Source organism: Erinaceus europaeus, unplaced genomic scaffold (assembly GCF_950295315.1).
Source record: "Erinaceus europaeus unplaced genomic scaffold, mEriEur2.1 scaffold_487, whole genome shotgun sequence".
NCBI lineage: Eukaryota > Metazoa > Chordata > Mammalia > Eulipotyphla > Erinaceidae > Erinaceus > Erinaceus europaeus.
This window is the reverse complement of record NW_026647547.1, coordinates 67,933-85,844: the sequence shown is the minus strand read 5'-3', so window position 1 is coordinate 85,844 and position 17,912 is coordinate 67,933. Positions and strand designations below refer to the sequence as shown.

The following is a 17,912-nucleotide window of genomic DNA, read 5'->3' as shown; positions in this document are numbered from 1 at the left end:
TGCAGGTGTCTCTTGTTCTATTTCTCTCTGTCCTATCAAAAAAAAAAAAAAAAGTAGGGGGAGGAAAGCATGGCCACTGAGAGCAGAGGTTTCTTAGTGTAGGCCTTAGTAATAATTCTAATGACAGTAAATCTAGATATCATATTGTCTAAGTTTGCAAACTACCTGTACAATGGTTAGATTTATTCTATCAATTTCTGGTGTATATTGCTTCTACAACAAAAGTTACACTGTCTAAAAGTAATGACTATATTTTTGAAAAAAATCAGGATTCCTATTAAAAAAAATGACAAATCCAGTTGATACTTCTGCTAAGTAACAAGGTCCCTCTTCAACTGTGATATCGGTTTTTACCTTAATTGATGAATTTTTTTATTTAAAAAGGCTCATGAATACATAGGAATTAATTTAAAATGGGAATCAAATATTTCTGATGTCTTTGAATTTTAAAACCACTTTATTAGGGGAAATGATTTACAACAGTTGTCACATATGTACAGTTTATCTTCTCATGATAATGTCCTCAAAATTCACAGATAAAGTAAGGAAAATAAAGTATTAGGGCTGGAGAAATAGGTCCCTGCCCTGCTATGCAAGTGGCCCAGGCTCAAGCCCCGGCACCACATGGGATAGCTACAATGGCACTGGGGGAAGCTCCTCTGCCGTGTTTTCTCTCCCTGTCTATCCTAGTGGACAAGACAATCTGGAGAAATGAAATAACACATACATAAGGTGGTACACAAAAAACAAACCCCTTAACCCCATGTAATGTTTATTTTCTTATATTATTAAAATCTATACTTGCAAATGATCTGACAATTTTTAACTACAGTCAGTCACATAATTTAGCTTCTGGTAGATTAGATGAACCAATGCACTAACATTTTAAGTGGCTAAAAGTCTGTCACTCTCCTGGTCTCCTAGATCTACTGATTCATCACCTATCTCTACGCCTTCAAAAAAACTGATTTTTGGAATTTACTTCTGGATTCCAGTTGTGTTTGGCCAACCGTGGATACTAGCTGGGTTCTGGCCGGATGAATTAGGTCAGGGTGCCTATCCTTTAGCTCCATCACTGCAGAGATGTCACAGGCTGACTGTATAGCTCCCCAAACAAAGGCAATCCTTCCTGGACTTCAGAGTGAAAGGGATGGCTGCTCCCTGGCCTGTAAAGGCACAAAATGCACCAAGTGGTTACACTTCACCTCTATAACTGAAGCTAAAAAGTTTTCTCTAATTATCTTAATTTAAACATGGTATTTGTGTTAAACCTTAACTAACACATCTCACTTCTCTAATGGAAGACTTACTAAATGCATGTGGAGGGGAAAAAAAAAAAACCCTGTTAGAAGTGTCTTTCTAAAATCTGCATTTCATTATTTGGAAAATCTTTGCAGTAATTTAAGTATGCCTCCACATAATGAAGAAGTGTTGAATGGCATATTCTACCTTTAATCCTAAGTCCTTTCTACCTACTTAAGAAAAAGAGCCCAGGCAATGTTTAATAGTCTTCAAAGTAAAATTCTGTATATTTAAACCTAGAAATATCCTCACTTTTGTGTGATGATTCTTCACTTGCATTTTCATACTGCCATCTGCTGGAAAGTTAGCACAAGTAGCTTTCCAAATCGAGAGAGAGAGAAAGAGAGAGAGAGAGAGAGAGTGTGTGTGTGTGTGTTATCATATAAAGGTAAATATACTTTTTATTTAAAAAGTCTTTTTTTTAAACACATAGCTGCTTAACTTCTACATCAATATTAATATAAACCCTATTTACTTACAAAGCCTTAAAACATAACTTTTAAGAAAACACTTCACATTTCTATTAATACACATATATCTCTTAGTTTCTAAAGCATTGTGCTGTTCTATCTGGATGATGCTCAACAGGTCCCCAACCTGTCTCAGCATTATTAAGCTCGTTCACAAAAAAAATCAACATGTAGAAATATGGTGATATATATTTGCATATATATATGTGTGTGTATATATATATATATGTGTATATATATATATATATATATTTCAACATAGATGACAAAGTTTTAGTTGTGAAATGTGTAAATAGATGGAGGGTCAGATGCTTTTATGGTGCTTTCAAAATCATCAGGTAGCAGTGGAAAGATACATATATATACATATATATATAAATTTTCTTAAAAATGAAAGTTCTAACAAATATTTTGAATGATAATATACAAACATAAGAGATTGCTTAACTGATTTTAATGACATAAAGCTCCTGGACTTGATATAACTGTTATGTAAAATACATAGGTGAATACTGTCTTCTTTAAAAAATATAAAATAAATAGGTAAGACATGTGAAAATAGACAAGTTTCCTCATTAAATAAATGAAAAAATTTAAAAGAAAGTTCACTTTTCATTTCATTTGAAGAAGGGAAGTTATCTTTTAAAACAATATTCAAGTTTATTAAACAAATTTTTAAAAAGTATTATAAAATATTTAACTTTCATCAGCTTCAAGGTTTATGTTGCTCCCAAATTTTGCATATAACTGAACTTTCAAATCTGCTAAAACCCGTTGAATTGATTCCACTCTGGATTCTAAGGTGTCAATTTCTTCTTGCAAGTTTTTCTGGAAAAAAAAGTAATATAAATTAAAATTTCATTCAACAGCATAATTTTTGAGAACCTGTGATAGAAATAATACTGGAGAACTTTAGGTGAAGAACCTTCAAATTTGGACTGGCAGTTAACCAGTGATAATCAGATCTAAATCAACAATATGAATCTGAAAATTTTAAGTTCTATATTTCTTTTCACAGAACATACCTTTTTTTCAAATTGCTGCTGATTAAACAATGTTGTAAAAAGAAAAATAATTTCCAAAGTAAAAAGAAAATTAATTTCCAAAGTAGTATATAATATATATACACACACACACACATATAACCATATGCAAACATATCTGCTAAATAGATTATAAAAGCCTTTTTAAGTTTATGAGGCTTCTGACATAGCCTCTTCCAACTTCTCATGAAAATAATGAAACTAGAAGAAATCAGAATATCACCAATAATTAAGAATGAAAACTTTTAGCATCAATATCTGGCAGGAATTTTTATTAACAATGAAGTGCCTTGGTCACACTTTGCAAAAGAGCAGAAAAAAGTACCTTTTTTGTTAGAAACTTTACCCACAAGAATTACACAAAACATCAGAAATTCCTCCCTGGGTAGAAGCAAAAAAAGACTTCCTCAACATGACAAACAGAATATGAAATCAAGTAAGTGGCCTCTATTAATATCAGGAACAAAAAACAAAGTACGCAAATAAACATGTACAAATAAATTAAAAGAGGTACGCCTGGCACTGGCAATGTTATTCTTTTACAATTCTTGTCAATGGTTTCACAGTAGAGTCCCAGACCAGTGTTATCATAATATCACTTGGAAACTTATTAGAAATTCTGGGGTTTCACTACTGCCTCCTGAATTTGAAATTTTTGGAGTTGAGCTCACTGATCTGAAGTCTGAACAAGTCCTATAGGTGCTGCATGCTAAAATTCTGAGAAGTGTTATATAACAAGAAACAGAAACAAAATACACAGCTATTAAGAAAGAAGATACAATTTTTATACAAAGAAAGTCTAGTTAATGTGTAAAATTGTAACATGTCAAGAAATTAGTTTAAAAGGATTCTTTCTCCCTGGGAGATTTCACAATGGATAAAGCAATATACATTCAGGCACGAGGATCCAAGTTCAGTTGCTAGAAATCCAAGTGCCCAGGGGGAATTAGGTGGTAGCACAGCGAGTCAAGCTCAGGTGACGCAAAGTGCAAGGACTGGCTTAAGGATCCTAGTTCAAGCCTACTGCTCCCCATCTGCGGGGGAGTTGCTTCACAAGTGGTGAAGCAGGTCTTCAGGTATCTTTCTCTCTCTTCTCTGTCTTCCCCTCCTCTCTCCATTTCTCTCTGTCCTATCCAAAATATGACATCAATTAGCAATAACAATAATATCTACAACAATAAAATAAGGACAACAAATAATAAATATTAAAAAAAATGCAAGCGGCCAAGTGATGCTCTGGTTCTCTCTTTTTCCTCCCGTTTCTCATAATAAGTAAAAAAAAAAATTATTATTATTATTATTACTATTTATTTATTTTTCCCTTTTGTTGCCCTTGTTGTTTAACATTGTTGTGGTTATTGATGTCGCTGTTGTTGGATAGGACAGAGAGAAATGGAGAGAGATGGGGAAGACAGAGAGGGGGAGAGAAAGATACCTGCAGACCCGCTTCACCGCCTGTGAAGTGACTCCCCTGCAGGTAAAGAAGCCGGAGACTTGAACCAGGATCCTTCTGCTGGTCCTTGGGCTTTGTGACACCTGCACTTAACCCGCTGCACCATCACCCAACTCCCAATAATAATAATTTAAAGGGTCCTCTCAGTAGCCCAGTGGATCAAGTCTTGGATTCTCAGGTGTGAATAACCCACACACTAACTCTTTTTTCTTCAACTCTAAACTGGATGAGCAGTACCTGTCTCATAGTATTATTATTAGTATTAAAAAACATCATTTCTTTAAAATATTTGAAGCATCCCTGGGACATTTAAAACCCCATTAAATATTATGTAGTATTTTTCCTCACCTATGATTACATGATACAAACCCTAATTTAAAAATTAGACTTCACCTTTTAGGGACACTTCAACATACCTTTGCGTCTTCTAACATTTCTTGTGTTTCTTCTTGTGAATGACTAATAAAAACATCGCCAATTTGGTAAGGGATCATTAAATAGTCATCATCAGCAAGCATGATGTCCTCACAAGCATCTTCTAAATTCTGGAGTTGTTTCTATAAATACAAAAAACAATAAGGAAAAATGTATTTCTAATTCTCTGATAGAAGTTACAGGAAAAAGTCTAATTTGGGGGCAGTTCTCTGAAGAGCCATTTCACAAAAGTATTAACCCACTAAAACAAGGCTTTCTTAAAAAAATATTTATTAAAAAAAATTTAAAAACTTATTATTGGATAGAGACAGAGAGAAATTGAGAGGGGAAGGGGACAGAGAAAGGCAAAGAGACAGAGATATACCTGCAGCCCTGCTTTACCACTCATGAAGCTTTCCCCATGCAGGTGAGAACCAGGAGCTTTAAACTGGATCCTTGCACACTGTAATGTGTGCACTTAACCAGGTGTGCCACTGCCTGGCACCATGAAATACTTTTTTCATAAGAGAAAAATTGAGAGGAAAGGGGGGAAGAGAGAAAAACTTCTTCCTGCATGTGGAGACCAAGGGCTTGAAACTGGGTCCTTTGGTGTACTCTACCAGATGTGTCACCACCAGACCCCTAATAAAGAAACACTTAAGAACTCACTGTCCTCTAGATTATTTCCAAATTGGTAAAAGCACCTTGTGGTAAACAGTAGGAATCTATAACCACTATACATTTCTCTTCCTAGTTTCTTTGTGAATTCTGGCATTTGATGATAGAATTAAAACAAAAACCACAAACATATTTATCAGCCTTTCTTGACTATACACAATAACTTAAGTCCCACTGATCAAGTATACTTAAACTGAAGCCCAACCCAGGAGAGGCAAAGGCAGGCACAAGGCCTCTGATCCAAAGAGGCAGGAAGGGGTGTCAGTAGCCCACGATTCCCAAGGGGAACTTCCTCAAAAGAAGATAGCTGGTCTGGGATCAGTATAGACAATAACAATTTTACCACCACCCAAGTTCTGTAAGAAGTGGTTCTCACACTTGGTTTTTCAGACCTGATTCTAGAACTTCAGCCTACGCTTACACTCCTCAGCCTGTAAATATCTCACATTCCTTAAGCATTTCATTTAAACTAACTAGAGTAGATTATGTCATCTGCAACAGAAATGTCCCAGTAGATATAATCATATATTAACTGAATTCAGTATTTAAAAATTATTTTAGTTATATTAAATAAATAGACATTTTCATTACCTTTTTTATTTCTATTTCTTCCTTTAGTTCTGTGATTCTACTAGTATTCCGAGCAAATTTGTTTATCTTCTGTTGGTCTTCAAAAGTAACATTAACATCTTCTGCAGCCTGAAAAGTATATCAAATTTTTGTAGAATTAATTATAGTGGAGAATCTGAAATAAACCAATAAATTATTTGCCCTCAAACAGTGAGCTATAGGATATCACATACAATTCATTTTTTCCTACATGAATTTAATATGCTTATAAATCTATAGCCTTTTATGATATTCTGTTAAATAACACCCGTTACCAAAATATCTCCAATATAAACAACAATTAGGAAATTGGGGAGGGGGGTACCGAGAGAGAGGGAGGCAAGTAAGATAGTTCACTTGGATAGTATTCTTGTATCTTCATGTGCAAAACCCAGGTTTGAGCCTAGCCCCATCATACAAGGGAAAGCTTCATTGTCATGTTATTTATTCACTCCTTGTGTCTGAATAAAATTGGTTTATAGCAGGTGGTTTTTTTGGGGTTTTTTTGTTTGTTTGTTTTTTCTTTTTGTAATAACTAAAAAATGACAGCAAGAAAAAGGGAAGGCAGGGAGGCAAGAGGGAAGAAATACAGGTAGGAAGGCAGGAAGGAAGAGAAGAAAGGTCCTGAGGATCTAGATGTAGCTCAGGAGTAATGTCTTATATGCCTACTGTCTTCAGTTTGATCCCTAGCACTGCATGTGACACATAATCTGGTCTTTGTCACTCATAATTTATGAGTTCTGAATGAAGTAAATCATCTTTTGGTCTACAAAAAAAATTTTCAACTGTGAACAGTCTTTCATCACATTGACCCAGTGAGCAAAAAGTGATATGCTAATTAATGATGAGAAATACATTACATTAGTTTATTCTTTCAGGGATAAGCTTTGCTTAAGCCTAATGGGGCTGCCAGAAATCTGAGCTTCTATAATTCTTAGTCCAGCAGTAGTACTGACTAGGTCACTATACATTTCAGTGGCTCTATTTCACACATGGTAAACATTAAGTGTAATGTAGAATCTCTGTGTGTTTTTGAGGAATGTATAATTTACTGTAAAATGATGAAAACAATGTTTAGTGAAATTAAATTCACAATATTAGAATGCTACAATGATATAATGTATGTATCAAATCATAAACATGACAAAATTTATTTTGAGCTTTTTACTCTGTGCCATGAACTTTCTTTAGTAGTCCTACTTCTTTTTTCTTTTTTGAGATTTGTTCACAAAAAAGAGAGATACGTAATCCGAGAGGTGGTACAGTGATTTGGACTCTCAAGCATGAGGTCCCAAGTTTGATCTCCGGCAGCACATGTGCCAGAATGTTGTCTGGTTCTTTCACTCTCCTCCTATCTTTCTCATAAATAAATAAATTAAATATAAGAGAGAAAGAGAGAGTTAGATACTACCAGAGAATCACTTTGGCACATACAATGCCAGAGATCAAACCTGAGACCTCTTACTTGAAAGTTCAATGCTATAGCCACTGTGCCACTTGCCATGATGTGCTTTATAAGTTTAGTATCTAAGTTAATCTTTCTTTTTCATTTAAAAAAATTTTATTATCTTTATTTATTTATTGGATAGAGGCAGTCAGAAATCAAGAGGGAAGGGAGGGATAGAGAGGGAGAGAGACAGAGAGACACCTGCAGCCCTGCTTCACCACTTGTGAAGCTTTCCTCCTTCAGGTGGAACCTGGGTCTTTGAACCTGGGTATTCAACCAGGGGCACCAATCTTTCCATCAACTTATCTTAATAAAACAAAGAGGATCTAGGGCCCGGGGTTAGCTCAATCAGTACAGCACACGTTTTTGCCACATGCAACAATTCAGGTTCCACTCTGTCAGCTACCACAAGGGAGGACCAGGCAAAGGGGGAAGAAGCTTTCCTAACAATGGAGATGTTAGTAAAACAATGCCCTCTGTTTTTCTCTATAATGAAAAAAGGAATGAGATCTCTGGCAGTGGTAGCCCTGTGCAGATACTAAGCCCCAGTAAACAATAAATAAATAAATAAAGTCAATCCTGGGATTAAAAAAAAAAAAACTGGATCATCAGTACTATGAATTATAGATGTCAAAACTGTTACAAAGTTTAATACAGCCACATGGCTTGTAAGTAGAGGATAATCTCAACTAGGGTAATCTGGCTACACAGTTCAAGAAGGTCCGATGGCTCTTGAAAATTAAGTGTGGAAGTATGTGTATTTGTGTCTGTGTATTCATATGTGCATGCATACCTAAAATAGGCAGCAGAAAGTTTTCGCTTTTCATCAAGAATTTAAATACCATATTCTTGCTTTCCTCTTATTTACAAAATAAGAGCCAGAGTACTTAATAATCATTTAATGAAGATACATGCGATTTCAGCAACAACAATTTCTTGGCTTTTTTGCTAACAGCTGTGGTAGGTTCATTAACAGCCACACTTGATCCTTTGGCCTGGCTAGCAACATAGTTGCATACAGTTTTTTCTCTGGCATTTAAAAAGAAATGTTTTCTTAAGCAATATAGACTTCAGTGACCAGAATAGAGAACCAGACATGCCTAGACTCTTTAGCCCATTCCCCTTCCTGGGGTCTCATCACTCATTGTAGTGTTACATGACTCAGGTTCACACTCTCAGGATATTATGAAAAAATCCCTAGCTTCAAATGATTTATATGAATTTAAAAGTTGAGAGACACTGTGCCAACAAAATACTGTACTACAGAAGCCAGTGAACAGTCCATCTGTGCACATCTAGGCCTTCAGGTATACTGTCCGTCCACTGAGAATTCAATTCCCTAAGCAAATAGAAAATGAAGAATCCTCAAGTCCCAGCTTGGCCAGCTGAGTTTAAATAATGACCTTCTGCCGAGGGGATATAGCATAATGGTCATGCAAAAAGACTCCCATGCCTGAGGTACCAAACACCTCGGGTTCAACACCCAAAACCACCAACTAATTCAGAGCTGAGCAGTGCTGTGGGGAAAGGGAGGGGAAAAAAAAAGAACAACATAAATAACAACCTTCTGAAAACCATATTCAGTAGGTGCATTTTGTCAGTATGAGGTTAGCCACTTGAAAGTACCTAGAATAGGGTTTGCCTGACACATAACTGAGGTTCACTGCGTAGTTTCTGAATACAAATTATGTTCCATCAAGTTCATGTACACAAGAGTCTTTGAAAACTTGTAGAGAATTTGGTCAAACTCTATCTTCCAAAGCAGGTTGTTTCCTGTGGAAACCTGACCAAAGAGCAGCTACTAGCACACAGATGGCTCATGATGCCTTTTCCTAAACTGTGGTTGTGTCAGTGAAGTTAAGGGATAAAGGTATGTGAGGTGAACAGACACAGGTTAAACCACATGCCACGCAGCAGAGTGCTGGTTACTACAGGAAGTGAGAAGTCAGCACCTTTGATGGTGTTGTTTTAATTCAGTGGCTTGGTTTAAATTTGTTGCTTTAGAATGCTCCTACATTTATTTCTTCAAGTTTAATTTTGGCAAGGAGGGAGTAATTTTTTGAAAGGGTCCCGGACACTGAGATGTCAATTTACTCCTGGAATTGTATGCAATGTGGCATTCTATGCACTGTTCTGCCAGGGTCTTCACAGCTTTCATCATATTCTTAAAGAAGCCACTGTCTCAAAGATTACCAACTTGCAACTTTGTTAGAAATCAGGTGTTAATTGTGACTATTCCCAAAGTCCTAAGAACTCACTAAAGTTGGAAGGCATTATTTTTAGTATGTGAGAGAGCACAGAGAGGTATAAATAGTAACAGTGGATTCAAATCCAAGTGAAGAGGAAGCTTGGGATTATTATTCAGTTCTCTGGTGCCACTCCAGGACTGTCATCTACAAAAATGAGGAAGCTGGCTCCCACCTAGATGGGGAAAATAAATAAATACATAAATAAGGCCTAGGAATGGAGTCACAGTGAGTGAGAGCTAAATGCTTTCATGACTGAATAATGCATACTAGAAATCCTAACAAATAATGAACAGACTTAGATCTAGAAAAAGTTCTGTGAGGTCTGAGGAAAATATGAGGGCTTAAAATTCAACATAAAAATTAAAATTCCCTGGATCCTAATCCTACTTTTTCTTGATAACTAGTAGTAGCCTATAGGCATATGGGAGGAAACTGAATCACATGTCATAAACACTCCCCTTTTTTAAATATATTTTTTGATATTTATTTATTTTCCCTTTTGTTTCCCTTGTTTTCTACTGTTGTTATTGATGTCCTTGTTGCTGGATAGGATGGAGAGAAATGAAGAGAGGAGGGGAAGACACAGAGGGGGAGAGAAAGACAGACACCTGCAGACCTGCTTCACAGCCTGTGAAGCAACTCCCCTGCAGGTGGGGAGCCAGGGGCTCGAACCTTATGCTGGTCCTTGTGCTTCACACCACGTGCGCTTACCCAGCTGTGCTACCTCTGAATCCCCCATAAAACATCCCTTACCCACACATTTGGGTATTATTACTAGTAGGACTTGTACCAACTGTCCCTTACTGCTCTTAAAAATGTATGGAAATTTTGGTCAATATCAGTCTCTTTTTTTTTTCATGGTTAAAGTATCTTCCAAATCTCTATGAAATAAATGTTTGCTTTGTATTTAGCTTCCCTGAACAGTCATTCACTTAAAAATTATTTGGCTAAGTGTTTTCTACATACCAGGTATTGTTTAAAGAGTCATGCTTATACTCTAAGGAAGTTTAGAAGCTTACATCCAAGTGTAGATGATGGAGATGAGCAAGATACTGCTAAACATGTGGTGATGAAAGCAAAAGAATGTGAGGGTTGGGAGTATTAGAGGGCTGAGTACTAAAGAGTACTTCTTTAGGAGGTCAGAGATATCTAAAAAGGGAGAGTTTTTCTTGGAATAATGAAAAATAAAATACTTAGGCTCCTTCAAAACCAAGAAATTGGGCTTAGAAAGCAGAACTTTAAACTTGAAGGCATCCTATTAAGTGAGATAATCCAACATGGAGGGCAAGTACCTAATGATCTCATTTCTAGATGGAAATTAAGAAACAAGAAAAGAAAGGGAAGCGGAGGGTAGATAGCATAATAGTTATGCAAACAGACTCTCATGCCTGAGGCTCCAAAGTCCCAGGTTCAATTCCCCCCTGCAACACCATAAGCCAGAGCTGAACAGTGCTCTGGTTAAAAAAAAAAAGAAAAGAAAAGAAAAGAAAAGAAAAGAAAGAAAGAAAGAAAGAAAGAAAGAAAGAAAGAAAGAAAGAAAGAAAGAAAGAAAAGGAAAACACAAAGTGAAACTTGAACTGGGTGGGGCGTATTGCACCACAGCAAGACTCTGGGGAAGCTGTAGAAGGGAGGGGGTCGAGAGGGCCTTGGGGTTCTGGTGTATGATGATGAAAAACAACCCAAGTTGGAGATGAGAGAGTTCTGAAGACACCTATCACAGGGAAATAAGAAATTGTATGCACAGCCAACCAGGTAAAGAAGCACATTAAAAATAGTGTACATCATGACCAATTTATTTACTCCAGAGATCTATTCCAGGTGTTGTAAATGATGTCCAATTAAAACTACTTGTCAAGGCAAAAAATAAGGAGTTGAAGCAAGGCATCTATTCTTTTGCAAAAGGGTGTGCCACCAACAGTGGCTGTCAGGCATCAGCGCGCCCCCCTCATCCTTCTCCCATCTTTTATACCTGATGCATAACTGTCTCCTCCACCCCTGGGCTGGGCTTCTGAGCTCACAGTCTCCCTGTTGCCTAAATAAGGAAAGGAGGAAGAGAGTCTGAGGGTCTCTGCTGGAGGACTCAAGCACCGCAAGGAGCTGACCTAAAGAGTACAGACAGAACTACTGGCCACAGATGGTCATAGATAACAATTTATAAAAAGAATGTTTGTACTAGACAGTTGTTCTATTCATGTTCTTTTGAAGAGAAGATCTAACTATCTCTCACATAAGGATGCTAGACTGGTAAATAAACATAAGTCAATCAATGCGATCCATCATATCAATAAAAGAAAAACCAAAAACCACATGATTATCTGACTCAATAGATGCAGAGAAAGCCTTTGACAAAATCCAACTTTCCTTCATGATCAAAACACTGCAAAAAATAGGAATAGACAGACAATTCCCTAAGCTAGTGGAGTCCATATACAGCAAGCCTACAGCCAACATTATACTCAGTGGTAAGAAACTGGAAACATTCCCCCTCAGGTCAGGTACTAGACAGGGCTGCCCACTATCACCATTACTAACTATACAAGATAGTGTTAGAAGTTCTTGCCATAGCAGTCAGGCAAGAGCAAGTAATTAAAGGGATACAGATTAAAAGAGAAGAAGTCAAACTGTCACTATATGCAGACGATATTATAGTATACATAGAAAAACCTAAAGAACCCAGCAGGAAGCTCCTGGAAATTATCAGGCAATACAGTATGAAATTAAGATACAAAACCCAGCAGCATTCTTCTATGTAAACACTAAGTCAGAAGAAGAAACACAGAAATCAGCCCCTTTTACTATAGCACTAAAACCAATGAAATATCTAGGAATAAACCTAACCAAAGAAGTGAAAGAGTTGTAATGAAAATGATGTGTCACTATTCAGGGAAATAGAAAAAGACATAAAGAAGTGGAAAGATATTCCGTGTTCGTGGATAGGAAGAATTAACATTATCAAAGTGAATTTTCTACCCAAAGCCAGATATATAGATATAGATATATCTATATCTATATCTATATATCTATATTTATCTATATATATGTGTGTGTATATATATATGTGTGTATATATATATACACATGTATATGTATATACAAATTTAATGCAATCCCCATATATATATGTGTGTGTGTGTGTGTATATATATATATATGTATGTATATGTATATACAAATTTAATGCAATCCCCATATATATGTGTGTGTGTATATATATATATATATATATATATATATATATATATATGTGTATGTATATGTATATACAAATTTAATGATATCCCCATCAAGGTCCCACCTAATTTTTTTAAGAGAATAGAACAAAAGTTACAAATGTTTATCTGGAGGCAGAAAATACCTAGAATTGCCAAAACAAATCTGAGAAAAAGGCATCAAACTCCCAGATCTCAAAATTGTATTATAGGATCATTATAATCAAAACTGCCTGGTACTAGAATAAAAATAGATATGAGAGTGGAATAGAATTGAGAACCCAGAAATAAGCCCCCACACCTATAGACATCTAATCTTTGACAAAGTTAGCCAGACAATCAAATGGGGAAAGGAAAGTCTCTTCAACAAATGGTTTTGGGAAAACTGGGTTGAAACATGCAGAAGAATGAAACTGAACCACTGCATTTCACCAGACACAAAAGTAAATTCCAAATGGATCAAGGGCTTGGATGTTAGACCAGAAACTATCAAATCCTTAGAGGAAAATATTTACAGCACTCTTTTCCATCTAAATTTTATAAGTATCTTCAATGATAAAAATCCAGTTCCTAGGAAGATTAAAACAAAAATAAACCAATGGGACTACATCAAATTAAAAGGCTTCTGCACAGCAAAAGAAACCACCACCCAAACAAGGAGACTCCCTACAGACTGATGGAAGATCTTTACGTGTTATACATCAGACAAGAGGCTAATAACCTAAATATATAAAGAGGTCACCAAACTTAAAGCAAAAAAACATATGCCCCCATTCAAAAATGGTGAGAATATATGAACAGAATACTCACCAAAAGGACTATAAACATGAAAAAATGCTCAAGTCATTAATTGTCAGAGAAATGCAAGTAAAGACAGCAATGAGATACTTCACCCATGTAAGAGTGTCATATACCAGAAACAATAGCAACAACAAATGCTAGACAGGTTGTGGAGACAAAGGAAGCCTTCTACACTGCTGGTGGGAATGTAAATCGGTCCATTCCCTGTGTAGAGCAGTATGGAGAACTCTCAGATGGCTAGAAGTGGACCTACCCTGTGACCTGGCAATTCTCCTAGGGATATATCCTAAAGAGCCAAATACACCTATCCAAAAAGATCTGTTTATATCTATGTTCATAGCATCACAATTTGTAATAGCTAAAGCCTGGAAACAACGTAGGTATCCAACAACAGATGAGTGGCTGAGTAAGTTGTGGTATATTCACATAAAGGAATACCACTCAGCTATTAAAAAGGGTGGATCCACCTTCTTCACCTCCTCTTGGATGGAGCTTGAAGGAATCTGTAAAGTGAAATAGGCCAGGAAGAGAATACGAATACGGGATGATCCCACTCATAGACAGAAGTTGAAAAATAAGAACTGAAGGAAAACACAAAGAACTTGGACTGGATTTAGTGTATTGTACCAAATGAGCTTTGGGGTAGGGGGTTTTCAGGTCCTGGATATGATGGTAGAGGAAGACCTTGGTGGGGATTTAGAATGTTATGTGAAAAACTGAGAAACGTTACACATGTACAAACAATTGTATTTACTGTCAACAGTAAACCATTAATCCCATCAATAAATAAATCGTATCCTTGTATCAACAACTATACTATAAACCATTAACCCTCTCCCAATAAAATAATAGATATGTGAGAGACAGGCAGGCAGGAAAGAAATAGAACTTTCTAAATCTAGGAAGGCAGGTGATGCCATGCAATTGGGAGTCCCTGGATTCAATACCTGGCACTGCACATGATGAAGTGTCATCCCAGTTTCACTGTTCCTGTCATCATATAAATAAAAATTTAAAGATATAGAAAGAAACCAGAACTTTGGGGATGAGAGAACTGAATTATCTAGTCCAATCATTCTCATCAAAAAGTCACACAACCAGTGGGAATGTATAATGTGTAACCAATCAGTTAGAGAGCAAACATTTTCTTAAACTCAAGGGACTATCACCAACATATCACATTCCATACTTCATAAAACAAGAATATTCATGTGTGTAAAATGAGCCCCAGAAGATCTGTTTTGAGAGAGAAGGCTTTTTTTTTTTTTGAAGGTGTGACCTGTAAGATTGTGAAGGGGAAAAGAAGGTTCAGAATGGAGTTAAGTGTTCTCCAGGGGAAGTATCAGAGATACTGGGTATTTTTAAGTAGAGGAAAGCCAGAATAGCTTACTATTAGGGAGGAGACATTGAACTGTGATGGTAAAAAGGACAAATACAGAGCTAGCCAGTGCTCAGGACAATAAGGTTTTTTTTTTCCCCCTTAGCTTTCTAAGACTGGCATGATACTACATCATGATCCATAGGTGTTTCCAGTGCTATGAACAGTTACTAATGGATTAGCTACATGCACATTTCTCCTAACACTAGCAAAAAAGTACAGGCATGATATATGATATGTATCTAACTCTTAGCTTTGTGTCTAGTATAATGTCCCAATCACGATGATGATCAGAAGTTATTATTCCACTGACGTTCCCCGTTCAATTTTTCTTTTATCTAGACATTTTTAAAGCATCTGGGTAGATCCAACCCTAAACAGGATACAAGGTGTGCCTTCACAGGATTAAAGGTGGACAGGGGGGGCGTGGCTTAAAACTTGAGTTTGAAGCCAAGTTGTTTTTTAATAGATAATGACCTTGGGGGGGGGGGCGGCACTAATGGTTGAATCTTTTCTGAGTAAGGAGAAATCTTTATCTTTGCTAAACTGATGGGAGGATCTGAGGCAATAAATGGATGTCTATGAGATGCCTACCCTCAAAATACATGGCTTCAGTGTCCTGGACTGTCACAGGGCCATGGGTGTAGCTATGGGCAGCTCAGGGCAGGACAGAGGGACTTGGGGACCACAGTCAAGGACTGCAAGGTGACTTTGGGCTGGTGATTCTACCTTTTGGGTGTCAGCTTCCTCACCCGCAAAGGGTGGCAGCAGGAGCACCTATCCTCAAGAACCTCATGGTTATAAGAAATAAGCCAGGTCAGGCGCACACCGACAGGAGCCGAGCGCAGTCAGGGGGACGACACCCCAAAGACAAAGCGAGGTCGACGAGATTCTCGGAAGCCTTCACCACCTTGTCAGCCCCGCGAGAAGTGGTCCAGAACCCACCCCCACCCCCTGCCCCAGATTCTAGCTAGGGCGCCCAGCATGGGCCGATCAGGGGCCGGAGAGGATGCGCTGGATGCTAGGCGCGCTGGGCCTGATCCCAGGGATGCCCTTAAGACCCGGAAATCTCGGCCCCGGGCCCTACACAGGACTCCATACCGCAGTACCTCCAACACCCCGCGCCGGGCCCCCGTCCGCCGCCCGAGCATCCCGGAGAGCGAGCACCCCACTCACCGCCTTCTTCATGGTGGCCGCCATGTTGGGACTGTACGACTGTGCGAGGTGGGGGGGAGCCACCAAGGCGCGCTTCTTCCCCAGGACCCTCTCACTCTCTTTTGGCCCTCAGCACTCCCAGGCGCAACACTGTCTCTACATTGCCTCTTTCTGGTTCCTCAGATAACCACTCCGAATATCTAGGACGCTGGGAGCCCGGCAAACGGGGAAAAGACTTGGTACATGCCAATTAAAGGGGTAGGCAACTCCCGGGAGCGGATAAGAGCGGGGTGTGGCCAACGACTTTAGGGAGGAGCCCAGGACTGCAGGGAACTCCCTGCGCGTCAAGGCCCATAGCCTGGCCTCTGGCAGCCTTGGTACCAAATGAATTCCTCTGGTTCAGAACTTTCCACACTCTATTTGTCACCATTTCTCTTCTCCCCTATTCACCAGCGTGTGGGTCTATTTGTTGAGGTAACTTCTCAACCAGCAGGAAAGTAGTTCTGCAAGTACAAAAGTGGACTTTCAGATCAAGTAAGTGTTCCCTTATTCTGTACATGAGAGCATTTCTGACCTTTGCTCCTGGTTCTTTCTCCAGCTGGAGGTGTTATATTTTAGTTTGTTAAGAAAATTTATTACAGGAAGAATTAAGAGCAAAAATTACTGAGTAAGTTTACTTTCTAGGAAAAAGAGGCAAAGGAATCCTGAAAAGGAGCTAAGGAAGGAAGAGAGACAGCCCAGAGAGATAACTAGCCAGAAAGGATGCGATGCCTACAATACCATGCAGGTGACTTAGGTGTGAACCTTGACACTACATGGGAGGTGTTCAGCGATAAAAAGAAAAAAGTGGATGTTGTGCTATCCACCCCCCCCCACCTCGCCTTCTCCCTGTCTTTTTATGTGAGTGGAAAAATAAGTGACAAGCAGTGAAATCATGCATATGAGAGGTCCTGATTCCATTAAGATAAATAAAATTAGAATTCACTAGACAATATCATTTTTTGTCTTGCTTGAGTTTGCAAAATTTGAGTTCTAGTTATCTTGAGACTATGTTTCTATTACAGCTGCTACTGATACTGTTTAAGCATGGCCATTTAACCAGAAGACCTTCTCCAGCCCTCCACCTACAGGGACCCTACCTACTCTATCCCTTTTCTTACTGTCATCCCCTCCAGGTGCATGAATTTGTTACCTCCCAGGGTTCTTGGAAATATGTACAACAGCTAAACGTTACCATGAAAAGAAAGAAACATTTGACAAAGTGTTTGCATCAACAAGCTTAGGGCTGGCATTCTTAGCACCCACCCAAACTGAGTCAGGTCTCAGAAAGATCTGGTTAGTGTAGACAGTGAAGGTCTGGAGTTGATCATGCGTTAACTGGATTAAGAAGGACAGAGACCAAAACGATGGAAAGAAAGGGGGAAGAAAAAAAAAAAAAGCAATGTTCCTTACCCTTACACAATTTAAATTTTAGTGATGGAAGATATACTGTAAGTAAAGTGTATGCTATGTTGGGTGTTATATTATAGTTTGCTAAGAAAATGTATTACAGAAATAAAGTTTTGTTAAAAAGAAAAAGAACAGGTTTATTTAGGAAATTGGTGCAGGGGGGGCTCCTGAAAAGGAGCTCAGGAAGAAAATAAAGGAGACTAACGGTGTCACTCAAAACTGTAAGGACACATACAGTTATAATAAAAGACTATA

At 37.9% G+C, this 17,912-nt stretch overlaps 1 protein-coding gene across 3 annotated transcripts; it reads right to left on the bottom strand.

The window, feature by feature from the left end:
- Positions 1-438: 438 nt before the first annotated feature.
- PFDN4 (prefoldin subunit 4) lies at positions 439-16,435 on the bottom strand. 3 transcript variants are annotated; one of them, XM_007532963.2, is made up of 4 exons: positions 16,230-16,435; positions 5,952-6,059; positions 4,685-4,825; positions 439-2,600 (listed from the first exon to the last, which is right to left on the bottom strand). In XM_007532963.2, exons 1-4 carry the CDS (start codon positions 16,251-16,253, stop codon positions 2,469-2,471), a joined length of 405 nt encoding a protein of 134 aa, XP_007533025.1. In that variant the 5' UTR covers positions 16,254-16,435; the 3' UTR covers positions 439-2,468. The 3 variants fall into 3 exon arrangements, with proteins under 3 accessions (XP_007533025.1, XP_060040103.1, XP_060040104.1); XM_060184120.1 differs by having other exon boundaries at positions 16,163-16,243; XM_060184121.1 differs by lacking the exon at positions 16,230-16,435 and adding an exon at positions 16,141-16,167.
- Between the last annotated feature and the right edge of the window lie 1,477 nt (positions 16,436-17,912).